Source organism: Thalassophryne amazonica, chromosome 21, assembly GCF_902500255.1.
Source record: "Thalassophryne amazonica chromosome 21, fThaAma1.1, whole genome shotgun sequence".
In the NCBI taxonomy this organism is placed as follows: domain Eukaryota; kingdom Metazoa; phylum Chordata; class Actinopteri; order Batrachoidiformes; family Batrachoididae; genus Thalassophryne; species Thalassophryne amazonica.
Window position 1 is genome coordinate 36,375,594 of NC_047123.1, and position 27,842 is coordinate 36,403,435.

General features: G+C 39.3%; 1 protein-coding gene across 2 annotated transcripts in view; it reads right to left on the reverse strand.

The window, feature by feature from the left end:
• The window catches only part of fig4a (FIG4 phosphoinositide 5-phosphatase a), a 45,457-nt gene that overhangs the window by 7,373 nt on the left and 10,242 nt on the right, over positions 1–27,842 (reverse strand). For both annotated transcript variants that reach the window (XM_034161828.1, XM_034161829.1), the window contains exons 5-21: positions 25,686–25,842; positions 24,985–25,035; positions 23,386–23,549; positions 22,305–22,433; positions 20,546–20,646; positions 19,928–20,090; positions 17,666–17,763; positions 12,589–12,722; positions 12,083–12,199; positions 11,046–11,091; positions 10,272–10,420; positions 9,914–10,080; positions 6,828–6,966; positions 6,005–6,063; positions 5,180–5,327; positions 4,824–4,907; positions 3,793–3,991 (exon numbers count right to left, since the gene is read on the reverse strand). In XM_034161828.1, coding sequence (XP_034017719.1) covers positions 3,793–3,991; positions 4,824–4,907; positions 5,180–5,327; positions 6,005–6,063; positions 6,828–6,966; positions 9,914–10,080; positions 10,272–10,420; positions 11,046–11,091; positions 12,083–12,199; positions 12,589–12,722; positions 17,666–17,763; positions 19,928–20,090; positions 20,546–20,646; positions 22,305–22,433; positions 23,386–23,549; positions 24,985–25,035; positions 25,686–25,842 — 2,105 coding nt within the window. The remainder of the gene's footprint in view (positions 1–3,792; positions 3,992–4,823; positions 4,908–5,179; positions 5,328–6,004; positions 6,064–6,827; positions 6,967–9,913; positions 10,081–10,271; positions 10,421–11,045; positions 11,092–12,082; positions 12,200–12,588; positions 12,723–17,665; positions 17,764–19,927; positions 20,091–20,545; positions 20,647–22,304; positions 22,434–23,385; positions 23,550–24,984; positions 25,036–25,685; positions 25,843–27,842) is intronic.

The window sequence follows — 27,842 nt, forward strand, 5'->3', positions numbered from 1 at the left end:
GAAGTAGTTTAAAGGCAGTTAAAACCATGGTTACAACCAGGCTGCCTTTTTTTCCCCCCCAAGACGTTATTCCTAAATATAACTGAAATGTAGCCAATCTTCACATTTGCAAAGCTGGAACAAATCCAGGTAAGTGATTATTCAATTATCAAGTTAGTAATCATTTCTGCCACTCAACAACTGAGCATTTGTTTCTTGTGTGAGTGTTCTGCTTTCTTTTCAATTGTTCTTGGATAGGTGAGGAGTACCGTCTGGTTCTGTGGCATCATTAACAGGACATAAAGCAGGCAGCGTCGCCATTGTTCTCGCTCTCAGACTGTTTTAACGACAGCAATACGCTTTTTTTTTAAATCAAGCATTCAATATTCATTGTAGTCACATTGATCTGAGGGTGTTTCAGGAACCGTGTCCAAGAGACGCCATCTGTGAACATATACATGTGCTCAGACACAAGGACACATTCACACGATCTCAGTGATAACAGTTCATACAACCACCCACACGCATGACAAAACTGAGGAAACACACACACACCACACACCCACACTGAGGGGGAATATAAAATGAGTACGTGTAATTACAGAAAAAACATGCTAATGATCAACATTTTTAAATATTTTAACAGTTTTGTTGGCAAAGCAAGAATCCATCCTCAGGGACACAGTCTGAGGCTGCGACACGAGACACCGGAGCGAATGTGTGCACCAGACACGTGAGACAGCTGTCCACCTCAAAATTACCACTGTTCAAGGCTCCAATGAGACTGACGTGAGGAAACAAAGAGAAATAAAGAATTAAATGTCACAAGAAAGTAACAATTCATCACAGACTGAGGACGGAGCGTCTCTTGCTTCAATCTGCTTATTCTATCTTAGGAGGAATAAATGGATTTTTGTCAAGTGCCTCGTGACAGTTACCAGTATGTTCAACACCCTCACACGTACGCACACCGATGCCCCCCCCACTGAGGAGCTACAGCATATAGGTTCCTCCTCAGTAGTTAATGGTTTTATTTCCTGTTGAGCTTCAACAGGTGCTGCCTTTTTGGATGGATACTCTGACAGACTCTGACAGCTCTCACCTTAAGTACAACATTAGCAGCACTAATGAGTTTGTCGTCAAAATCGTGAGCTTCACAGCACCAAACGCTACTCGCCTGGTAAGTATGTATGACAGTAACTATCTCCAGCAGATGATGTTGTAAAAACCTTATTGTGATAATTATGCACTCTTACTGTACAATCTGGAGAAATCAATTAAAAACAAGGGGCCTGTGTATTCTGTTGATAAAAGCTATTTTTTAAAAGCTGTATGTAATGTAAACATGGGGGGGGTTATTGATACAGAGGTGTGTTTGGCCTTTGGTACATATACACTGGGATTAAAACCCTTCTGAATCTATAACATTAATCACTCTACAAGTCCAAAGCTCTCGTGAAGAAGTGCCAACACGTGTTTTGCACTCTGGTGACACGCTGACTGACGGCGTGTGCTTGTTTCTCCACTCGTTCTCAGAATCTGGGTTAAATGGAGACATAAACATGCGCAAAGTCTACCCAAGGGCACAAATTAGATCCAGACACACGTAGTCACGTAGAATTCAGAGGTCTAACCATATAAATAACAATATCCAGTTCAAACAAGTTGCGAATATGCTTCAATCCTTTTACAGCAGTTTAAAACCACAAGGGGATAAAAATCTTAAAGAAATAAAAGAGCATTTTTTTCTTGATGAATGAGGATGGCTTATTAAAATAGATCATTATTTTTCAGTTGATGGACATAATGTTTCAGCTGTCGTTTATACCCGGTCAGATCTGGGAGTGTGTTCTCGTCCCACATCACACTAAAGAACCAGACAGGGACCTGTGAATTAACCAATTCAGTTCCTACTGAACGCCAAGGGGGCTCCACAGAGCACCAAATTAATGGGATCAACAACATCTGGAGAGGGCGATTTTTTTTTTTTTTTTTACTGTTCTCCAGAACCTTATTGAGGCTGCAGAGCTGTGGTCGGTCTGCACACATCCATCACTCATTAAAATCCTCTCCAAAAGGTGGAGGTGTCATTAATTCAGCAGGACTCTGCAGAGCCATCCTGGACTCACAATGCTGTGGAGCCTCAATGAGGAAATAAATTTGTCACCTTTCTTCAGATTTTTTTCTATTTTAATGAGAGCTATACATTCTGTAACTTTCTAACTGCAGCTTTTAGAAAATTTTGTTCTGTCTCTCAAGTAATATATCTAATTTGTCACCTGCCCTTTTACTTTTGTAATATTTATAAGGGTTTATGTCATTTTGTCTGTGATTTGGTGTTAGTAGTCCAGCATGTGGACAAAGACTCTGTAGTTTTGATCAGACTGCCTGTGTGCACAATTAAAAGCTTCAAATTCCTCAGTGTCCTCCAGCCTTCTCTTGTTTTCTAGAGGTTTGCCTCTAGAAGCACTTGATTAAGTTGTTCCTTTGCTGGGAGATGTGCAGTGAATCCTGTTTCTACATCCAGGTGTTGCATAAGGTGTTAGACTCCAGGTCTCAGAACTATACACTAATAAATTAAGCACAAGGACCCTGAAGACCTGGACCTTCATTCTCCTGCAAAGGTACCAGCATCAGCAAACCCTAGTGACCTCATGACTCCATAAGCTCTTCCCAGAACTGTCTTGACGTTAAAGGATGAAGACCCAACAATATGAACATCACTGGAGAGATAGATGAATGTTTCTACAAGTTCAACCACAAACATGCACTTCTGATGGTCAAATCCAGAAACCACTGAAAGCCTAGGTCTTAGTCTTGACCCAGGACCTTTGTAAACACAGACACTCTGGCTTCTGAGTCAGCTTCTCATGTCCTGCAAACAGGCTGTCCACAAAGATTCCACAAAGATCACAGTATCGCCTGCAAAGTCAAAGTCAATAAACCATTCCTTCCAAACAAAGGCATGCTGGTGGACTCCACGACCTTCCACAACACCCATACCCAACATCCGGTCCATGCAAGTATTGAACATGGTCAGACTCAGAACGCATCCTTAACAAATGTCAGAATTCTTTGGGAAGAAGTCAGAGGCTCTGCCTCCAGTCTTCATGGCGCTCACAGTACCTGTGTAAAGGGCAGTTTGGACATCCAGCAACTTATTGGGCAAATTCTCTGGATATTTCACAAAGCTGTCCTTTCAACTACAACAAATACCTACATGCCAATCATTACAAACTGTGGCACAAACATCTTTTTTAGGCAAAAATCTTGCAGAATAGACAACATGGGAGTGAAAATGTATGCATTACAAAACAATAAAAACAGTGAGAGGAGATGAAGACAACATAAACACAGTTTCTTTTTTCTTGGTCTCTAAACTTTCATTGACTAAAATCCACAACACCTCTATTCTATACCGTGGAGACTTTTCAACAATAAATGTGATTAAGACGGCTCTTCTCTCCTTATTTACGTAAATAGAAAACAAAACTAATTTCTTCTTGTAGACTCGGAGGAGGGATGGAGGAGAAAATACAATCAGAGTCACATCATAAAATGAGAAAATAAACTATCAACGGAACATGAGTGATTATGGTATTTCCCTCAGGTCATGCAGTGATTACACATCAATGAAGTGATTGCTTCTTTCTGTGTCAGAGCTGTGAAAATTTATCAGGTTTTATGACCTGCGTTTCTTCACTCCATTTAGAAAGTGTTAAACAGATTACTGTGACTCATGTATCATTATTATGTTATTTGTGACAAAATCATGCTAATATCCTTGTTGCTGTTGTATGAACGTGTTCATACCTCCTGTGTGCGACCGCTGTCCAAGGACTCGGTCAGCAGTATGACAGGAGTGGACCGCTGGGACACGCTTCCATCATCGTCGCGATCCTCCTCAGAGTCATCCTCCGATGTGCTGGATATGGCCTCCTCACTTGGAGGAGGAGGTGCGCTGGCTGCGGTTTTCCTCTGGAGCAGAGTCTCTTCCTTACTGCTCTTGTTGCTGCCAACACACACACAACAGATAAGTGATGACACCATTACCGTTTAACGTTAGCATTAGCACCACTCAACACAGCAGCTCAGAGAGTCACAGCAGTAACGACAACTTTAACTGTGATTTAGGAAACCAGATGAATACCTTGAACAAATTTATGATCACCACCAGAAACACATGACTGCACTTCAGAATACACGGCTTCAAAAACCAACAGCTGCATCAGTTTCTTACGGAAACTCTGATGGGGAGAACAACATGTATTGTGAGTGAACATCAGCTACAGCATTTTGGACATGTGGTGCATCCTTCAGATGTCTCAGTGCTGAAGACCAGAGTACCTGCAGAAGGCCAAGGACACACTCGCATTTCACCTGGCTGCAGCAGAGAGATTGTTATTTCAATAAGTGGAGATGGACTGGTTCTCTGCCTGGTTGTTCTCTATTGTGATGAATTCACACCAGCACATGGTCCCAGACCTGACTGCATTATTTTACCATTTATCTCCTTATTTAACTTGGACTACCTTGTTGAGGTCTTGTTTTCACTTTGAGATTAAAATTAAAATTTGTATAAAGAAGCCTGATTATTGTTGTTTCTTATAAAACATGTGTAATTTACAAAGGAAAACAGGACTCCAATTCTGTAAAAAACTGCCCATGGGCATTGACACCTCATCATAGAAGTATACCTTCAAGTAAAAGCACATAATGTTAATTATGATTACAGCGTAAAATAAAGCCATTCATGCATGCAGGAGGACACATTGATTAAAGATTTATGATACCATAAACAAACAAACAAAAAAATAAGGCAGACTGAAATAACGTTCACTTACACAAGCACAGATTTCCCCGTTTCCTCCGGCTTGCGAACCGTAAATGGACTTGGATCCACGCCGACCGTCTTCGGCATAAACTCCCTTGATAACCAGAAGAAAGCAGGAAAAGTCCTTATTTTAACACTTCACATCATCAGGTCTCTTGAACGTTTGCCATATCATTTTTGGGATTTAGTTTTTAAGTCAACATCATCCAGACTAACATTACAATTTCTAAACACATTTGACTTCTTGATTGGGGAAAAGTTTCCCAGTTATGGCTAAAGGTTCACCTATTATGCCTTTAGAAAATTATTCAGCGATGAGACATTTTGCCTGTGGATACTTGTGATCATGCATATGAGTGCAGCCACCTTGTAGAGTTGGTCTTAGCGATGCAGAAGGTCCCATCAAAGGAGGTGATCTCGTAAGGTTTGAAAAATTCTGTATAGATGTCGATACTCTCATCAAAGCGGTTCACTCGCTTCACTTTAACCTTCTTCATGGTGTCCTCACTGGGGACTGCAGCCACACACACACACACACACACACACACACACACACACACACACACACACACACACACACACACACACACACAATGAGCTCAACATATAATCCACACAAACTGTAAACACAGTTAGATGCAAACATATTTACAGTGTAACATATTTACACAGACATGGCTCATCTACATTATGATGCCTACATCCAGTTTAATTCTTTTTGAAGATTCAGAGGATGGACATGAGAACATTTTCCAGTTGTTGAATTTCTACTGCAGTTCAATTAGTGATAAATACAAACCGGATGGTAGTGTATCAGAGCAGACACATTTCAAAAACACAGTTATATGAACAGAGCAGACAAGTGGGAGATGTTTCCAAGACACAGATGCCAATTCTGAAGGAGTTACAAGCTGGTCAACTTTTGTCTGTTGCTTCAATAGTTACAGTTTCTGGATGAAGTGAACAAAAGAAGGATCTGATTTAAAGGAAGACACAGAAGAACCTCAAGGCTAGAGTCCATAAATCTTTACTTTTTAAAGTTTTTCTTTGTGCCACTCTATGATGAAGCTGTAGTTGGTGAAGCAACAAAAATTTCCATGTGCCCACTTTGTCCAATCCCATCCACTGAAGCTTGTAACTCATTCAAAGTCACCATCAGCATCTTTGCCTATTGTAGCAATTAGGAGCTACCTTCATCATAGGCCAATGGAAGAGAGGACATGGTTCCTTCTGACCACCACTGTGTGTAGCTACAAAGACACACAAATGTATTAGCCTTGTTTGGATGTGAACCCCTTCCACAATGACTTCACATGACCTAGATATGAAAAGTGGCCTGTCTGGCTCTCACACTGTGAATCTCCTGAATACATCACAGGCCTTCACTTAATATGACCAATTTGAGGAAATGTGCACTTTCTGACTGCGTTGTGCTACTTAGACTCGTAGTCTGCATTACACAAAATCAAATACAACAAAATATGTGGGTCTGTCTCTGTGAAAGCACACAATATGCATGTCAGTACCATACATGACAACATACTTAAGAGAACAAACAGAACCACGGCAGGGCAAAAGTGGCTGTTGTAAAACAGCCAAAAGAGTGACATTAAAGCACCAAACCAGTAAATGAGTAAAGAAATGGCAACACATACCCATAACAGGTAGAATAATAAATCAATTTTAAACATAATATGCAATTTGAAAGACAGCGCAAAATACAAGTTACTATCATGAAACAAGCTTGATTTTGCAGTGGGTGCTCAATCTTTGGCACAAATCTGAACAAAGCTGAACAAACACACAATAAAATAAACAAATAAATAAAGTGAAACATCCAAAAAATAAATAAAAACGTTTAATATTGTAAGATGGAATGTTTCACATTTTCCTCCTAAAGTATAACAACTGACAGCAATGACTACTAAAGCAAAAACATGTAAAACAGGCCGCCCTTAAATTTGTGTGTGCTTGCACCTGTGGACCTGGGTTTGTGAATGTTTGTGTCATGAACCTGCGTCTGTCATGTGGCAAGGCCATGGTGCTGCTCTGGTGCAGGTAGAAATCCGTGGGCAGTTCCCACAGATGTGGTTTGGTCTCTGATGGCTCATAGACTTGGAGAAACAAGTTGATGGCATCTTGTCTGTCCGCATCTGTCAGAGTAAGAGAAGGGAATTTTTGATCATCATTTTTAAATCACAATTGTTACATTAAAAACAGAGTGATAGGGCAGGTGATCTGCCCCCCCCCCAAGAGTAAATTTCTAGATATTCTCATACATCAACTGATCTGTCCTAAAGTGACATCAAAGATAACCAGATTACTTGTAACAACTACAAACATCTAACATTTCAGTCGCAAATAAAATTAAAACAGTATGAAATCTAAGCTGTCCATGTCAAGATCAAGATCAAAAGGAAGCCTAAAAGTGAATAATGCATATTGGTAATCAGTCATTTGAAAGCACAAACAAGTTATTATATATCCTAGACAGCTTAGTGGTGTTTACGTGGGTTGACTCTGGGTGCTCCAACTTCCTCCCACTTCCAAACACATGCAGCTTAGGTGATTTGGCGACTCTGAATTGACCATAGGCAGTGCCGGCTCTAGCCATTTTGATACTCTAGGCAAGATTATGCCCCCCCCATACACACACGACCCCAAACATGAATGTACAGCAGCTGTATGACAAATCTTAAAAGGTTTAATTGTTGCTCAAACGCACCAACACACAAACAAACGCACACACTAACTTACCATAAATTTAGTAACATTATTGTGCTAACAATTACAGCTGAAGTTTGAACTGCTGTGTGTGAGCTTGACACAAACAAGTCATCAGAAGCACCGCTAAATGCAAGAAAATGGTTGTGTCTTTATAAAAGAGCACACTGACACCAGACACTGGCTGAGAGACTGCTCCATTACAGCTTTTCTTTGGCTTTAGAATATTCAGTGGCTTGGCAGAATGAAGTGTGTGTGTGTGTGTGTGTGTGTGTGTGTGTGTGAACACACACACACTTGACATTTTAGTCTCTATGAACAAACTAATACTTTCTGGGCTCCATGCTGGCATCAGTCAATGATCCAATACCCCCCCAAATAAAGTAAATGTCAAGAGTCAAGCACAAACACAGGAACAAGGTGGATGTACTAGGTCAAGTAGGACAGATTTCTAATAATTAATTCATACATTTCTACATGTCTATAATGTATTTCTATATAATACATTTCTATAATGTCCACTAAATAAAATGCTAAAATGCTGCTAACCCCGGCATTAATTAACAATCTGTAAGACAAACAAGGCGTTTCTTTGAGGGACTCCAACAAACACAGTAGGTTTACAGTCCAGATATTGTCTTTTCAAATACTCTCGAGTTAGGGCTGTTGGAATTAATTAACACACTAATAACACACTAATTACCACACTGGTATCAATAATGCCTGTACCATAAAGTGTTGTCAAATAATGGCTACACGGGTAGGTGTAAGTATTAAACAACTTTAAAACCTAATTAGCTCATCTACTCTTCAGGGGGTAAATATGGTTAAGTACTAACCATGTATTGACATCTGGGACCAGTTTTTTTTAATAAAATACAATGTTATGATAAAATCATTTCATCTACATGAACGTAACTGCATCTTTGAGCAAAACTGTATGTGGTGATTCAGGAGAATCAGTATCATCACTAAAACTGCTTATATTTTATATTAAGAGTCACATGCGTTATCAAAAACAATTATATTTGTGTATATGCAGATGATACTCATTTTTTGTTCATATGGTGATTTTTCTCTCCATGGCAACAAACACATCACCCTCTAGTAGGAGTGGTCATTCATATCACAAATATTTTTACGGTCTGTAATGTTATGTGATTCATCATTTGGTAAGACACTTAGTGTTCCAAGTTTGATCTAAAATGTGGAACAGAGGGACTGTGCCTCAATGTAGCAAAGGTATGCCTGCTGTTAAAATGCTGATTTTACGTGATGCTTGTTTCATGGAGAATGTTAAATTTCTGCCACTAAGTACCATCCTTGTCTGTCAAAAGTTGATTACATCAAGCCTGGTGTCACACATCGCCACATCCACCACACCACAGAACTGTTCTATGTCCAGGATGGCAACCACCCAGGCAGACAACCGGTCCATCCCCACATCTCAAAGGTAGCCATCTATCTGCTGCAGGCAGGTAAACAGGGGGCATCCCCATGGCCTTTTCCAGCCACTGGAGAAATACTCCACATGGTCAAAATATCTAAGCTGACTTTCCCCCACAAAAGGGTGATACTGCTCAACTCAGTCTTCCTAAGAAACCGCATCTTTAGCAAAAAGTCCTTCCAATTGTATCCCTTGGAAGAGACCTAGTAATAAAGCCACCCAGTCATCGCCTTAGGTCACTGGTTGGCATCTAAGTCTCACAACCACACAGTAAGACAGGAAGTACCAGAACCCTAAAGACTTGGACCTCCATTCTCCTGCAATGAAATCAGCATCACCAAACAGCTCAGTCCAGTGACCTCATGAATCCATAAGCTCTTTCCACACACCTCTCAAAGGCTGAGGATACACAGACAGGAATGGCTCTACATATTCGGGAGTGATAAGTAGATGAGTCATTAATTGACGAGTGGAATAAAACTGAGATAATACGGAGTTTATGAAAAATGTGGGCACTAAAATCAATGGTGTACACCGGCATGGCAGACTTTAAATTGCTAGGTGGACCATTGGAAATGAGTCCACTCTAATGAGAGCCCTTGTTTAATAGATTTTTACAGTGTGTACGTGAAAAGAAAGTCTTTGTTTCTGTGGTAATATAAAGAAATGACATATTCAGCTTCACAGTTCGATGCATAAACCTTCTGAAATGAGGATCAATGGTAATATAAATGAAGAAAAATAACAAATGAGATGATTGACATCAACCTTCATAATCTATAGAATTAAGTGATGTGCCAGTTCATGCATGGAGGTGGGCTGATGCCAAAAAACCCCACATGTGGGCAAGTATGTCCACTTCAGGCAGAACAGGAATGTGAATTAGTCATGTGTATCCACATGAACTAACCGTGTGGATCCACATGTACCTGAGAAAGCGTTGCTGTAGTAACGTGAGAGCGTCTGCATGATGTCTTTCGAGTGCTGTGTCCATGGTGCAATCTTGCGGTAGGTCTTAACCCTGTGGACCAGCTGGGAGCCGCCATACTGCAAAGACAAAGTGTCCCCGTGGTCCTCATATAGCTCCTCAAACAACCTGCAGAAACACACAGTACATTAAACCCAATAAACGTACAGGGACACACAAGCACCTGGACGACCCCAAGTGTTAGTATCGGTCTACAAACCAGTATTCAACACACGCACTTTCTTTTTTGTCAACAAGTGACACCAGTGGATAAAACACACAGATGGAAAACAATCTAGTACAACTCCAAGATGCTTTACCGCACACAGTCAGTATCAAACTGGAGCTTGGGCTTGTCAATCATTCCCAAGGCATAAAGCTGATAGGCCAGCGCACACTTCCCAACCATGAACTGGGCAGTGTTGGTCCGGTCCAGACAGTCCACACAGTTGGTACGCAATACTCCAGTCTACAATAGTGACAACAAAGTCATATAAAGGTTACTGTCACTGTTTGAAGGGTGATATTTCTGTATTAAAATAAATAAAGACAAGAAAAACATGAAACCACAGTATCAAGTCCAACTTTTATTTTACAGTATACTCTGTAAAACCCAATGAATCAGTCTAACCAAACATAAATATTTTGAAGTCAACTGTTGACCTCAAAATGTTTGAGCTGGATTTATGTACCAGGTCTTACAGTGTGCACCTGCAATTCTCTTTAAAGTCATTACAGAATAAAACAAAAATCATGACAAGAACATGCAAGATCTTTTTAAATCACAGAATAGGTCATTATTTAGTATAACTACGACAATATATTGCCCTAGTTGGCCGCTTCTGCAGTAAATGGCAACAATCTTTCAAATGCTGTGATGTGCTGTTGTGACAAAAGCTGTATGCTTGACCTAGAAATCTCAACACCATGAACTGATCACATGACAGGGGTTCATTATCCACCATGGTTTGACGTCAGTTCACTGTATTTGCAGTGCCATCCGTATTACCTTCAAGTAATATGCAAAAGACAAAGGCGTCTTCTGCCTACGTAAAAAACAAAATTGCGATGTGAGAGATTGTCATGTGGCATACCTGCACCCGTCCATTACATGTGACGTGTCTACCTACATCGCCCCACCTGTGAAAGATTAAAAAGTTTAAATGAGAATGTGCAAAGCACACAGCAGCAAGTTAAGTGTTCAAAATCAAATGCATCATGAGAGGAAGTGTCGTGAGAGAGAACAGTGAAAGAGGATGTACGAGTGAAAAATGGTGTATGTGAGGTACTGCTGATTTTCTATTATTGATCAACCTTTTGATTATTTACATGATTAATCACAGAGTCAATAAAATGTCAGACAAGATGAAAAAACATATCTAACAGTCCAAGGTGGAGATTATTTCATTTAATTTGGACTGAAGATATTCAAATTTCAGGAACAAAAAAGAAAAAAAAGGAATTAATTAGAAAGTAAATAAAGAAAAAAGTTCCAAATCTTCACATCTGACAAGGCAGAATCAATCTTTTATTAAACAAACTTGTGATTATTTTCTGTTAACGCGTCAGCATTTGTCTCATAAAATGTGTGATGAATGACAAGTGGCAGTGAGGACAGAAAGAAACACTAGATATAAAGAAGGGAAGGCAGCATTAACAATCTCCCAGCTATGTCCAATTCATGTCCACTGTGAAGGCAACAGAAGGCAAAATCCTTAGAAAGGAAATAAAAGATAATGCATATATTATGCCTTTTGCTTATGAGTGTGTATGGGAACATGTGAGTGTGTGATCTCATCTATTCTGAATTAAAAACTAATTGAAATTCTGTAGGGAATATAAAACACAGGCTAATAAATACTGCCACAGGCGGGTCATTCAGTTACATAACACAGCAGTAATATTCAGCCAGACGTGCAGTAAGCACACTAACGTTAGCAGAAGACTTCACTGAGGTTCAACTCCATTTACACTTCGTATTACATGAGCTATTTACAGGTGCACATGTACAGAAGGACAGCGTGTAGTCACTGAAGGCGGCTTTTCCACCTCTGGTATTTGCAGTATATGCAAGAACGGATTTTAAAAGAACATTTTAAAATTGCACAGATGGTGATCGGAAACATCTCACCTGTCATCTGGTCTGAGAGTATGACAGTAGAAGTCAGCGCGATTTATGAAGAAGCCTGTTCGTTTGACCACATTCTCTGCGATCATACTCAGATGGTCCAGCACGTTACACAACTTACTGAGGAAGAGACAGCAAGAGGAAAAAAACACATCAGCTATATGTATATACACAGTTTGTTGAACAAAATCTTAATTTGGGGTTTTCCCAAATAAGAGCAAATGAAGCAGCTGATGGAGGACCTACAGATCGAACCTGCAACCTATCGGCTCACTTTGTGTTGTAGTGAACTCTTACCACATACAACACGAGAACACCACAAGGTTGTATTTGAAACATTCAAGTTTGCTCTGTTTCTTTTTACAAAATACATCTGTCCACTAAAATGTCAGCCATGACAGTTGTGTGATGATGAATGACATTGTATAACACCACAGTGACAACCCAAATCTCAGATAGTTCAAAACACATTTTAAGTGAACAAACATTAGCATTTCATTCTAGACAACCTCTTCGTGTAGCGGGCCATGTCCCAGGCGATGTAGTCAATCCAGTGTTCTGGAGGAAGGAACTGGTTTAGGTTGATCACAGCTGGGAGAAGCTCTTCACTTAAAATCCTCTCATGTTTCCTCTTCTCCTTTTTCTTGAAGAAAAATGAGAAACACACATTTATGACACTGGATCCACTCCTGAGAGCTGAGCAGATCATATTTAAAAGACAAACATCAGTCCTGCATCACTTGCATGAGGCTATAAGAAGATGCAAAACATTTTGCAGCTATTAATTAGCTCACTGAAGTCTGTCCAAGCACGGAGACGCACAGCAGAATGCACAGAACTGAGGGTAGATCCATTTGGAAAGTGTAAAGGCGCACACACACACACACACACACACACACATGCTATACTCGCTGCAAGCCGCATGGCCACATGTGCAGTGCTCCATCTACCCCTGTTCCTTCCAACCATTTTTGTCCAAAATTAAAGTGACAATGTGAGCTGCACTTCCCACATTCACCACAGGGGAAGTGTGACTGTTGGAGCAACAGAAGTAGCTAAGTACAAAAAAAAAGAAAAAGAAAATTCTCAGCTAGAATAACACACAAAGCATATAGTATAAAGTTTTTAAACTTTTAAATTATATAATTTTTTAATGCATAATGGTATCTCCATGGTGACAGAGTAAGATAACTACAAGACAAAATATTCTGAAGACAAATAATTCAGCACCAATCTGCCACCTAGTGTTCTTTCTTTTCCAAAATATAAAACTTTATTTGGCCACACATTTCATTTTTGCCCTCTCTGTGAGAGCTTTGTTGGATTCTTCACTGGACTACTGACTTGTTTCACTGGATTATTGACTTTCTTTACTAGGAGTTTCAACCTCTCTGGACTTCATCTTGAGAGAAAGAATTCAAATTCCAGACTTGAAGTCAACTCAATACCTTTTATTGAAATATGAGCAAGTCCCTTTTAATGGGATGACCCATTTACAACAAAGAAAAAGAAGTAAGTCCTGTATAGGCCCTGAGCCCTACTGGTGCCGGTGTTTATCTCTGGACTCTGCAGCATCAAGTGGATGAGTGTCTACAACGCCCGCTGGATGGTACGACAGTTTGATGCAGGTTACTTCCCCAGATGAGGCCAGTACCCTTTTACAATTGGGTGGACTGAGACAATGTAGATTAAGTGTCTTCTCTAAGGACAGAGACAGGTCGCATGAGCGAGATTAGAACCCTGGTCTACAACATATTGGCAGGCCAACTCCTTATCCACTCAGCGACCTGCTCTACAATTACAAAGTGTGCTTCAATTTCCAAACTGATTTTAATATGAACTACTCATTATTACTAAAATTAAAGATGAAAACCTGCACTTTGAACTTATATTGATGATTTCCTTTTAACCCTAATATGATGGGGTCAAAAGGTGAGACAATAAACAGCAACAAACAAACACACTATCCAGTCAAATTACACACACATTATCTGACAAAGTAAAACTCAACAATACAAAACTCATTCATATGGATTCACATCAGTAAACATCCACATCACGTGAACATGGGAAAACTAATGATTGTATGTCATTCCTAAACTTCAGGCTCAGAAAGAAGCTGATGCACTGCATAACAGTTCATGAATAAAAAGAACTGCGTATAAAAACAGCTTCAAAGAAAGGCAAAACACAGGCATTTTAATAAATTAAATGGATGATGCTGTTATTATCATGCACTCAACATGTGCTTTGCCCTGCTATTTATTTTTTATTTAGGCATTAGTGAGTAATGGCCCTGTATCAGGTGGCTGTTGTTATTTCAGCTGCAATTTTCAAAAAGAAAAGACACCAAATTAGTGAGCTGCGTGGATAAGTGATTCACATGTTGGGCCACGTGGACTGCTCCTCAATCCCTCGGTCTTTATGCACACGCACACTCACACACCCAGCAGCGTGCATTAGCCCATGACAAAACCATGCACCATCTACGACCTTTCATAGCCACACTGACCCCAGAATGTCATGCCTTCATGGTTAAGTGCTAGTTCTTTTTTCCTCTTTCTACGTCTCTGGGGTGAGAGAGGCATGGAGAAGCAGGGGTCCCCTCCCCAACTGCCCACAGTCTGCAAATTCACATGGCTGGAGCTTGTGCAGCCCACTGAGGCCCACGATTGGTCCCTCAGTTCGTGGCTGCACCTACAAATGACAACGTGAGCACGAATCCCAATACACGGCGTGTCTGGCTGTGTGCTCAAGCGTGGCCATACATGTGCTTGACAAACAAAAACTGCTCAAGCAACAGAGGTACACACTGGGAGACAGATGTGAAAATGAAAAATCATTTGCACGTTAACTGTTGCAGCTTTGACAAACAAAGTGACATGTAGCATTACATGAGCATCATGTTTCCAGGAATTCTACTGTCTCATTACCATAATTCACAATGTAATTATCTTTCATGCTAATTGCTGGGTTGATTTCAAAAGCAGGTTTCTTGTGGATTTAAACACTGTTTTAATTGTGATCATGAATGGCGTCATTAGTGGATCTGATTTTTTTTTTTTTTTTTTTCCAAAGCCTCTCTGGCCTTCAGCGCTGAAGTACAGTTCTGACTTCAGAAAATGAAATACTGCTGGTTGAATTTATGCTACATGACCAACTTGGCCTTTGCCAAGAATGTTACTTTTTTGCCTTGAAGGCATATGCAGGTATAATATGATAAAGATAATTATATAACAAGCCAGCTGAGTAGCAAAATGTAACAGCATGAAAAATTATTCTTTCATTCATTCATTTTCTAAACTTGCTTAGTTCTGTTTAGTGTCACGGGTATTGGAGCCTATCCCAGCAGCCACTGGGTGAATGGAACCAACACAAATATTCACACTCTTCCACTCACACCTTTGCTCAAATTCACTGTTTCCAGTTCACCGAAGCTGCATGTTGTTGGAAGTGGGAGGACATCTGAGTACCCACAGGGAACCCACCCAAACACGGGGAGACCATGCAACCTCCACAGAGAAAAGACCATGCCAGATCTCAAGCAGGGACCTCCTTGCTGTGAGGCAAAAGCACTTCATCTTCATTTGCACTACACATTATCTTGTAATGTGAAGATGTCACTTTTAAATGATAAATACAGTATGCTTGATTTCAAATAAATGTTTTGTTCCTATACTATATAAGCCCTGAAACATACTGGGCCAGTGCTTATTCCTGGATATCGCAGTGTGAAGCATACAAGTGTCTATGACTCCCACTGAACAGGACTCCAATCTACTGCAGGTTACTTCCCCAGGCTGGGCTGTACATAGTGTATGTATGGTATATTTATGTTTATGTATGATAACTAGTTTCATGTTATGGCTGAAATTTTAGTAACTTCTATAGAGACAATGTTGAGTATAAAACACCTGTGCCTAGCACAGGCCAACTTTTTAGCTCCTGTTGCTGCACTGCAGGAGCATTCATGGCCTTTATGTCGCAGTACTCAACATCAAATAATCAGAGCTCCAAGATATTTGGGTTACAAGTTTATCTCACAAGCCTCTCACATGAATTCAGAAGGTGCCGACCTCAACTTACTTTTTCTGGGTCACATCAGGGAGGATTCAAATGACAGGTCCCAGATATCTCTACAGTATCAATTTAGTGGGAGCAATTGGTCCCTCAGGCCAGATCTCTCATTACTATTGTAAAAGAAAGGGTAAGTGTAGATGTCATTGTTGAACAATGTTTGGCTTTTGTGGAGTGTAGCTCCTGAAAATAAGATATTTCAACAAATTGGTGTTACATGGAGAAATAATGGAAAACATAAGAAGAAGAGAAGGACCTTTATCACCATTGTAAATGAAATTTGTCCTCTGCATTTAACCCATCTTAGTTACAGTTAAATACAATCCAACCACTACGAGCAGTGGTCAGACACAGTCTGGTGCTCAAGGACCAAACTCCAGATGTAAACATGCTACTTTGTTCTGAGCACTGCACTGCTCGGCCCAAATATGTAATATTACACAATCTTTTTTGTTCCTGTTACCAACTTTTGAACCCCTTGTTTCCAGTATTCAGAGCTAAATTAGCATTAGCTAAACAACAGTCACTACTCTGACTTCTGACATGCAGTTTTTGCTTATAAACCTTCTAAAGCCAATGCAGGTTTTTATTTTGCACAGTTGCAGATGCCCTAATGAGTGCAGGGATAACTATGGCCAATGCAAATGGGAAAGATTACAACATATGTGGCACATTCACTTGGGTGCATACCAGACAATTTCTGGAAAAATGTGGATAATTGCCTAAATTACACAAATGCATTTGTATCGTTTGTGCACGTGTATCCGATACGATCAAAATACATGGAAGCAATGATGAATTATCATGGTGACAAGGTTTTAACTGTGACCTACTTGTAAATTAGGTCACAAGGGTCACAAAGTACCCACATGTCAGCTCTTCTAAGGTCTTGGTCCATAGAATATGTGCATCTGATATGAAAGTGAAACTTGGAAGCACTGAGTAATCGCCAACGGTAGAAGACCCCAGCTTCAGAAAGTAAAAGTCCTCCATGCACTGTTATCATTTACTGTGTTCACAAGAATTTAACAACAGATGCAAAAAATACAAATCACAAAAACAGTGAGCCACTTCGGTAAATGACTTGCAGAAGTGGTGAAAAAGTAGGGGAAATTATTCTTGTATTTCTGGGTATGTTTTAGAGTCCCGTAGTTCTGTCCTAAATTTCCAGCAGTCATCATGAAAGAACACAAACCATCTGTTGTTGTACAACTATGTGAATTCCCAGAGTCAAAAATTTAAAGTTCAAAACAAATCACCAGTTCTAGGGTAATCATAAAGATACATTATTCATACAAGGCATCAATCAATCAACATTTGTTTCTAAAGCCCTTTACAGCAACCACAGTGTCCAAAGCGCTTTACAGTAAAATCAAAGAACATGAATTCATAAAAATAAAACAAACAGAACAGAGCTAAAGAGGCACATAAAAACAAAATCAAAATCATAGTAAATCATTTTGTCTTGGAACATATTTTAGCACAGAGGTTGAATTCCATGTTTCTTACCTTGACCAAGTTGAGGATTATAATCGGTGACCCGAATCTCTGCAGCATCTGGTCGAAGTGAAGAGCAGCAACATGCGCATATGGGTCAGCTTGATCCACTGAAAGAGAGGTCGAACTGTTATCTGATAATTGACACCAGGCATTAAGGCATAAGGTATTAAGAGTGTCCAAAAAAAGAGTGATAAAACAATTAGCTATCTGAGGATTAACATATCTGTGGAGGAAGGCAACCAAGAAACCAGAAAACAAGATGAAACAGCCAAATGTGACAGACATAACCTCAAACTTGTCATGTCCCCTTAAACCCATCAGTATCAAAGTTATAATCAAATAATAACTACCACTGTCACAATATATATGGATCTTCTATTGTATCTCTAAGAAACAACAAAAAACAGAATATGACTTGGGATCACAATAAAAGACAAAAATGCACAACTGCATGTAAACACATTTGAGTGTTTTGTGACTGTTTCAGCCAATTAATCTTACAGAACTCATCTGAGTTGATCCACAAAACTATTTCATGGCTGCAATTTGCTGAACTGAATGAGTACAAAATGACCTTAGAACACAGAGATGGAGCAAAAAAAAAGAAAAAAAAAAAAAAAGAAAGAAATCAGTTTCATAAAGTCAAAATCAATAGATGAATAAAACCACAAAGGATACAGAACAAATGTTTCCTTCTGACTTCAGCCTTGAGAACTATTCTGCTACAATCTTGAGTTAAATTTAGTTGTAGTGGTCAAGACTGAGTTCACTAAGGGGCGACACATACAATTCCAGCAGTAACACAACCAGGCAGCCCGTCATGTCAGTGATGAGAAAACTAAAACAACCATATGGTCTCATGGAGGACTATTAGTGCAGAGAGACTCACCTCGTTTTGTCAATTTCAAATTATTTTCATTTATATAGTGCCAAATTACAACAGAGCTGCCTCAAGGAGCTTCACACAAGTAAGGGCTAACCTTACTAACCCCCAGAACAAGCACACAGGCAACAGTGGTAAGAAAAAACTCCCTCTGAGGAAGAAAGCTCAAGCTGACCAGACTCAAAGGGGTGACCCTCTGCTTGGGCCATGCTACAGATATAAATTACAAAACAATTCACAAAACAATACGGAGGAAATGTTGTCGGTGCAGAGGATAGGAGGGTTTCCAAAGCAGACACCACACCCATCTCCGGATGGAGCAGCACCTCAAACAGAGTGCGAGAGAGAGAGAGAAAAAAAGCATAATCAGGCATCAGAAAGACAATAAATACAGTATAATTTGTTAGCATTAAGTGACAAGAAAAACAAAAGAAATACTACATCAACATCAAATAAACATTAAAACTGTAATAAACAAGGCGTGATGATCTGATATAATCTGTACTTTCTTTCTGGTTTGATTGGGAATATGTCACATTCACTGATAAATGTAACAAGACGTATGTGCAAGACCCGGGCAACATTTGAGAAATGTCAGATAAGGACTGTCTTAAAGGATCAAACTGGGAGAAGGATGATGAGGTAAAACAATATGCAGAGGGATCTTAGGGATACACTCTGTCTCTAGCTCACAGGTAATGTCATCTAAGGATAAATTAAAGGGCAACCTGGGTGGAAAAAAGATTGTGGTTTAATACAGATACTGTGTCACAAGACACACACACACACACACACACACACACACACAGCTGATCACCTCTCTCCAGGGCCTCCTGTTTTTCTTATTTCATTCCACACATACACTGAAGCTGAAGAAAGACTATAAAAATGAAAACCAGGAGGAGGCCGACCTGCTGTTACCTTTTCCCTTTTATATTCGTTCAAGTGACCGAGAAGAAAACACACTGCAGTAAAGCTCTTCTTTCACTACAAGCTTATTTCTGGTTTTGGACAGCTGCTGGAATTAACACTGTCCTTAAGAAGCATAATAATTCAACTACAGAGTGCGACAGTCTTCCTGTCCTTAGCAAAGGTTCTGTCGTATTTACAAAATGTCCCTTTGCGAAGTTGTGTGAAACGTATTACACCTCATGTAAAGTATGCTTACATTTTCAACACTTGTGGCACCAATAATACTGTATATTTTAATATCTTCTGATTTGTTCACTTCACCATGCTTGGCATATATCGTGTTTACTATTCCGACAAAAATCCAAGTTGGGCTGGAGTTAATTTAAAGTTTTGCAGTTTCAATGTCAGTCAAATCCAATTCTTATACCAATTCATAAATATAAAACACCAACAGCATGAAAATCGTGCAGTCTTACATCGTATTGGGGGTTTTGGCATTATGGTGGAGATATCCTGGGACCAGTACAGCGGGACAGAACCTCGCACCTGGACGTAGGAAGAGTAACTCCCTGCTGTGAAAGACATAACTGAAGCATCATGGACAATCTGCTCTGTCTCCACCTCATTGGCTACATCCCCCTAAAAACAGACAGAAGCAGAAAGGAAGCATTAACTCCAGTATTTCATCAAGTAAACCCATTTTCAAAATCCACCTCAATCAAACTGCACACCAAACTGAACTTTTCACTTATTATTGGTCTTATGTTCAGCAGTTATATTATGTATATCTTTTCAACAAACAAGTAGAACATTTAAAACTTTTTAAAGGTTAGTACTTAGTCAGTACACAAGACGACACAAACCTGTAAAAATTGTGACCTGCCTATTGCCAATATTTTACAAAACATACAGGATAAAGATAAAATATATTTCACAAAGACACACACACACCCACAAAGACACTCATGCATAAACGGGGAAAGGCACTGGTTTAGATTAACCCCATGTGATCAACCTGAATCATGTTAATCATCCTGGCAACCCACCACTCTGCTTTCATCTATTCTGCTGTGTTGCCCTGGCAACTGCTTTACCTCACAGTTGGCTCCTCTTTTAAGGAAGCGGGTCCCGGCAAATTTGCTTGAGCGTCTGGCAATGAGAGTGATGTAAACTGGTCGACCATAAATGAGAAGTTCTGCAGCTGATGGTTAAGGATGAATAGCAAAAACACAGAATGCACTCCTGTTATCTGAAAACATACCTGCAATATTACACATTACTGAAGTGTCATTCAGGTATAGTAGATAAAAACCTCAAATTATATGTTGAAGACTCAACCAATTTAAAGACAGAAAGGCAATGTGTGTCTCTCAGACTGACAGCAGACTGTCCATTAACTGAGAGGTTGGTGGTTTGAATCCTGAGTAGTGATGCCTGCAAGTGAAACTGATTTTGGGTAACACACTGAACCCCAAAATGGAACTAGTGTGCAGGTCCACAATTTCCACTGAAGTTCCTGGAATGTCTGTGTGAATTTAAGTTACTTCAGGTGAAAATGTCTGCCAAGTATAGAAATGTAAAAACTGTGTTCTTCTATCATGAACTGAATACAAAATATGCAAAGGAACCATGCATAGGTCAAGACTGATACCAGTGTACATTTTGCAAATATGGAATAGGATAAACCCACAAAACTTCATAATTTGTATAGTTTTGATTAAAATCTGTCTTTTAGAACATGGTCTGCATTCTTTCGTTTGGACTGCATTTGGCTGCTTTTCGACATCTCTCCACCTACAAATGTCTGAGTTCAGCAGCTCGGTTGCTGCATCTCTTGTTATTGCACTTCTCTCTCCTCACTGACACCCTGACAACCAAACACTTTCCAGGAATTGTGCAAACTCTAAACACCCACACGCTGCCACTGTGCTAGCACGCTGCCTGATAAGAGACAGCGTTCACCCTGATTTTGCAACAGCTAATCCATCTGCAGCGTTTGTCAGAAAAATAAATAATTCACGAAAAAATAATCTCATAAAATATCTGATTAATTTTTGGACTGAAAGTCATTTTACCTTGGTGACTATGATTTATATACAGGGGAGCTGAGAGAAAATTACTTAAATCTTTACTTAACCCGAGGCACATTTTTTAAACACAATAAATCAGATTGTTTACTTGACCGTCATCATGTCCAAAGCACGTGTGGAGCTGCATTACAACACCATATAAACTGCTCATAAAATGCACGTGAAGCTTTCAGAGGTTTGTGTCGCCTAAAAAATTTAAAGCAAAAGCTGCTTAGGCGCAAAGGCACACCAGCCAAGACAAAATTGAAATAGAAGCATGCGGGACTTACAGTATATGTTACATCCAAAGAAAGCAGAAAACTGTGTTGCTCATCTGAGGCTCAACGCCGCTGTGTTTTGTCTTCAGTTACCAGATGGAGCGATGCCGCAGGTGTTTTCAGATCTGATAGTGTGGCTTAACAGCTCAGCAAACTGTTTTACTAAAGTCTTAAAGAACAACCACAAATCACTGCAGGTTTGTGGTGAATCACGTACAGCTACTCAGCGTTTGCCACGCGCAGCTATAGACGCCAAGTACAACAAGGGAGCATAAATATGACGTCCAGTTTTATCACGCTGCCTAACACATCTTTGTATTCAAATGAATTTTTTTTAAATAATTCTCCAAACAATTACAGCATTATAGTGTGAGAAGAAGCAATTTCTTCTGCTGAAATGATCAGTCAATATACATAAAAATGATCAATGAACTGAAGTATTTTGTTAATAGATTATCTATTTAAATACTTTTTTTTAAAAGGATTTGTTTGTTTATAAAGGATACTCGACTGGCCACAAAAGCCGTGGATGATATACATGAGCCAGTCTTGATGCACGATGTCCTTGACCCGTTCCAACAGCTTCCCATTCCACACGTATTTGTAGTACGGCTCGTTCTGGAGGCTGAAAACCACTGAGGCGGAAAATGGGAACACATAACACCCTGGATTAATTTAAAGTACTCGAATTACAGCAAATTACAGATTTAGACAACAACAAGTGTAAAAGAAAGGTGACAGATGTTTGTTAGATACATTAACATTGAATTTGGTATAAGTAGAATTAAAGTTGTTTCTTTATTTGAGCAGATGTGGAACAGCGTAGGTATCTCAGCTACTTTACTGTCAGCAAAAGAGAATGTTTTCACACATCTGTTGCTTTGCTTTCTGGATTATGCAAAAAACATTCATCAGTTTTTCCAGAAAGACTGGAGAAACAGTTAAACAGGTATGAAAAACAGTTAATAGACATGTTATAATTCTGAATGCATGTTAAAAGAAAGGAGTAAAACGACCAAGACTGTTGGGGAACATTTGCCCCTCACATTTACACAGTTGCTCAAGAAGGACTTTTTTCAAAAACAATTTTGAATAATAATCAATCAGGTGAGTTTCTTTGTGCCTGACTTTGGCTAAGTTAACTCAACAAAACATGGTAGATGAGTCAGAGGCACATTAAAGCATGACCCCAGAAATGCTAAAATACTTTCAGAAAAATGGCAAAATAGGATGCATTTTTCCAGAAACCTTTATTTATTACAAAACTTGGTTGAAAATGATGGAGCTTGTGAGGAACAGATCTATATTTTGGGGCATAGCTCATTAAACATGTGCAGTCAGAAATGTTACAGTTTTCACAATGGATTGATTTTGGTCAAACGTAGTTGAGTCTAAAATCATTATATTCGGATCAAATCAGGGTCTGGACATTTAAAATGCTCTAAGATTTGTCAGATCTATGCTTTCTAAAGCGTGCATGATTTAGTTTTACATATTTCATCAGGAGGCACTTCTGAATCATGCTGCTCTTCCACTCCAGGGAAGAGCAGCCAGGGTTCATTTGACCCTAAAGAACACACAGTTCACCTTGAGTAGGCAACCCCTCATCCTCGAAGATGTCAAAGGTGCCCTTCTTGCTCTGTGCGTGCACCTCTTGCTCGGTGGATGAAGCTGCTGCTGACCATAGCTCATAGGGCCTCTGCAGCAACATCAGGTTGTACTGCAGCGAGTGGCTCAGGTCATAACTGTAGCTGCAGAGAACAATTACATGATTGCTGCCAAAAGTCTACAACTACACTGTCCTATCAAGCCGGTGTCACACAGGATGACCTCAGAGGACATGTCACGATCAGGGTTTGTGTGTTCACACAGTGTGCACACTGGTTATGTAATGTGACCAGTGTGACTTCAGGCAAAGATGATGATCCAGTTTTTGTAAGTGTAAGAAGGAGCAGCGTACATCAATATGACTAGAACTGGTAGAGGTCAGCTTTTACTTTGTACTTTTACTGGATTTATTTTACGCCGGGTTGTCCCATGTTACACTGGCTTAATACTGTAAACTATGACCCATTTCAACACATAACCCAAATGGATTCATGAACAAAATACACATCACACAAATAAACAGGGGAGATTTGTGACATTAAAAGTAAGGCTAGTTTTAAATTGAAACTAAGAACATATTTGTCATCATCTTAATATTATATAGGCCTAGTATATTTGATTGAGTGAGATTAGCACATCAAAATGTATGTGATTTGTGTGATGTTCTCTTTATTTTTATTTGTAAATTTTATTTAAAAAGATGTATTTTGTGAACTCATATTGTAATGTTTGACTTTGTATTTTACTGTCTACACCACAGGAAGACTAGCTGACGTTTTGAGGTCAGCTAATGCGGATCCTTTTAAATAAACAAATAAACAAAAACTGAATTAAGTGTTGCATTTTTCTATAGGAAAAAAATTTGCAAATTATACACAGAAAAAGAAACCAGATTACTTCCATATTGCTTGTTGAGTGTTGAAATGAGTAGGAATCATTAAAAAAACCTTCATCTGTCCATCAAATCTTCCACCTACAGCTCACACGCAAACTCCACATGATGACCAAGGACGTATTTATTGAAAGAGAAATGTAAACTGAAGGATACTTAATGCATTTTTGGTTCTTATGTGTCCTCGGCTCTGTGAAACACCACACATGTTGACATCATCATGTTGTGCTGAAACTTTAAACTGTGTTGCTCAAGGCTGGCCTTGCAGCTGATAATCACTCATTTACTGACGGGCTGTGAGCTCAGTCAGATCAGTCAGTCCAGCTTATGTATGATAACTGACCCTTACTTTTCAAATTGACGGTGATAGTCACTGATCCCATTTCACCCAGTGAGACAGAGAATGTTACTTGCAAACTACACGTGTAAATCTACAGGTCATGCTTCCTGTCATCCTCATGTACTTTCATCTTTTCATGTACTTTGAATACTGTCTTAATCATGTACGTGTGCACAGATAGAGCATGGGTCAGTATCCTAGATATGAAGCTTTAGTAGCCAGGCATTGCCTTTTGGTCATCCAGGCTACTGTGGACAGCCAACAGGTTTCTGAAGTGTGTGACCAAACGGACTCATTCTGCTTTCCTGCGACACACCATGAAAGGTTTATAGGTTTATGGGCTTACCTGAAGTAAAAGTTGCTGGACAGATCCACATTTTGAAAGATTCGCACATACCTAGGAGATCAAAATCCCAGTCAAACACAGCTTAAAGAAGTTTGGGATGAAACATTACTGATGCAAATGTACTTAGCTTTCCTCAATGTTCACTGAGAAGTCTGTCTTTAAAATTTAGCTTTGACAATTATGATATGTGATACAGTGGTGATGATAATCTCCTCCAGCACAAAGAAAAGTCAGCAGTGAGTTCGATGCTCTTTGTAAACTGAGTGTCTTTAGGTTGTGGATAGATCACTGTGACGTACAGCCTGACCCAATTAAAAAATCTTTTTTGGGTGACACTGTATGATGATTTCTTATTCTAAAAATACTGTGTAAATACACGTGTTAATCTAGCTATGAAAGGCTGCTTACACATACTGTAGTAAGAGTACAGCCCTGAGTGTCGCTGAAGTAACCAGCATCAGAAAAATGTGCCTGATGTAATTATAATATTAAATGCTAGTACAGACACACATCACTTCACTGCCCAAATCATATTACTTTCAGTGTTGTACAACTGAGGAAATTCTTCTACAAAAGTAAGGACCCATTATTGCGCCACTTCTGTTGATCTCATATCCACCTGTTGTCTCACTGGGATTTAGCAGAACTTAGAAAAACTGGACGTGCTCATCATGTGTAAACAGCCTACTAGTACAGCATACTTTGCCTCATCAGGATGTGTGACCCTAATGGAGTCATGTGGGATGTAGATCATGCTGGTGTCTTCAATTTTGTAGACGGAATGACCGCCAATGTCAGCCATCTTTCTGTGCTTGGTGATCAGCACAATGTAGTAGCCCTCCAGGAAGCGCACAAATCCTGGCCAGAAGTTAATAAAGAACACTTTATAAGAAGCAAGCTACAATTCACAAATTCACAATACTCGTAAAGATTTTCTTTGCCTGCACACGTATAATTGTATTTCTCCCATTGAATGCCTGAAAAGTATAAGTGATCCTGAACCAGATGTTCATCTCAAAATGACCCAAACAACTGTAAACTGATTGTACAGTGGTGCATATGTGCACATGCTTGCCACTTTTCACTCCATTCGCTATAAATAACTGTCCACTTCTTCTGACATAATTAAACTCTGGCTGTAACAATGTGACACAGTTAGCATGCTCGGTGGTTTACTTTCAGCTTTTGACAACTACATTCTCCCTTTTGAGGTTAAATAATCCATAACATCTGCATAGTTCATAGCCATGACTTTATGTAAGTGTGCCTATGCGACGTACTGCTTTCATAATGTTAGTGACTATCTTTTATCCCACATGTCATTTTGCAACTGCATAAAGCCCTCCCACATTGGGACTTGTTAGAATCCCAGAAATCCCGGTACAGTCGTATTGTCACATTGTTTGAACCCAAATGGAAACGTACTGGGGTCTGAATCATCTTTAGACATCAGACAAAGCCACAAATGGAGTAAAAGAAAAAAAAAAAAAAAAAAAAAAACAAATTATAATGAAAGTGTGTGGATTCACAAAACAAGATTACATAAATACATCATCACAAACCTACCTCAACAGAAATTTTTTTTTTCTTTTTTTAGGTAGAATAAAAACAACACTTGAAAAATTATGAAACTGCATTTTGGTGTCAAACAGAGAGAATATATATATATATATATATATATATATATATATATATATATTTAGATTATGAGATTGGCCATCTGATTTTTCCTATTCAAACATTTATTTTATTTACCACAGAGTTCCACCATCCCCTGTTGAATGAAAAACAATCTAAAAAATACAATAACATTTGTTTTCTATTTTATGACACAAATGTATTTCTCAACCAGATACAAGATATTTGACACTGTAGTTGGCTATTGGATTGTGACAGTCGTGCACTTACACCACCCACTTAATTTATGTCAGTTGTGTGTTGCTGCCTAAAATATAATTTCTGAATTCATTATGGTTCATCCGGCAAAAGAGGACTCAGATTGATGAAAACAAATAAACAAAAAGATTCTGACAATATAATAATGAGACTCATCAGTGAGAAAATACTGTAATAGGAAAATTAGACAAAAGGAGCCCTCAGGATAGAATGTAGCCCACATGGCCAAATTATTCTCTTATTATATGACACAATGACTGTGCCAATTGGTTTGTGATGAGAGATGGCAGGACTCAGTGGAAAAAGCAGATAATTTACTGAAGACAAGTCAAAAATGTCTGTGCCATATGCTGACAAATCTGCCAAGATGACATTTGAATTTCATCTTCAAAATATATCATTGAACACTTATTTGAACAGGAACAAGATGAAATTTAATCTTGGATGTTCTTCACCATGAAATCGAAAAGTGAGGAATATTTTAAAAAACAACATATAAAACGATGATGAATGTTGTGTTGCTTTGCTTAATGAAGCAAAGGACCAGCTCTATGAATAAGAACATAGAAATTAATTTCACATAATTTTATTACAATTACACTGAGATAAAGTGTTATAAAGTGTCAAAGTACTGCATTTTTCTGTCACAAGAGTACACCATAGTTATAACAAAGGACCAGGTCCTGCCAGATTCTGAAATAAGGGGGATCTAGGGACCCAAGGGTGACTGGATTGCGTCCTGGATGGCAACCACCCAGGCAGACACCTGGTCAATTCCCACATCTCTAAAATAACTGTCTATCTGCCACAGCCAGGTGAAACGTGGGGAGGCCCCTGGCCTTCTGTAGGTACTGGGGTTCTCAACACTCGGGGACCTGCCCCCGCTGGATGCAAAGAAACAGGCCACATGGCCAAAATGTTGTAGCTGATGCTCCCTCACAATGCAAGTAATCCTCCTCATC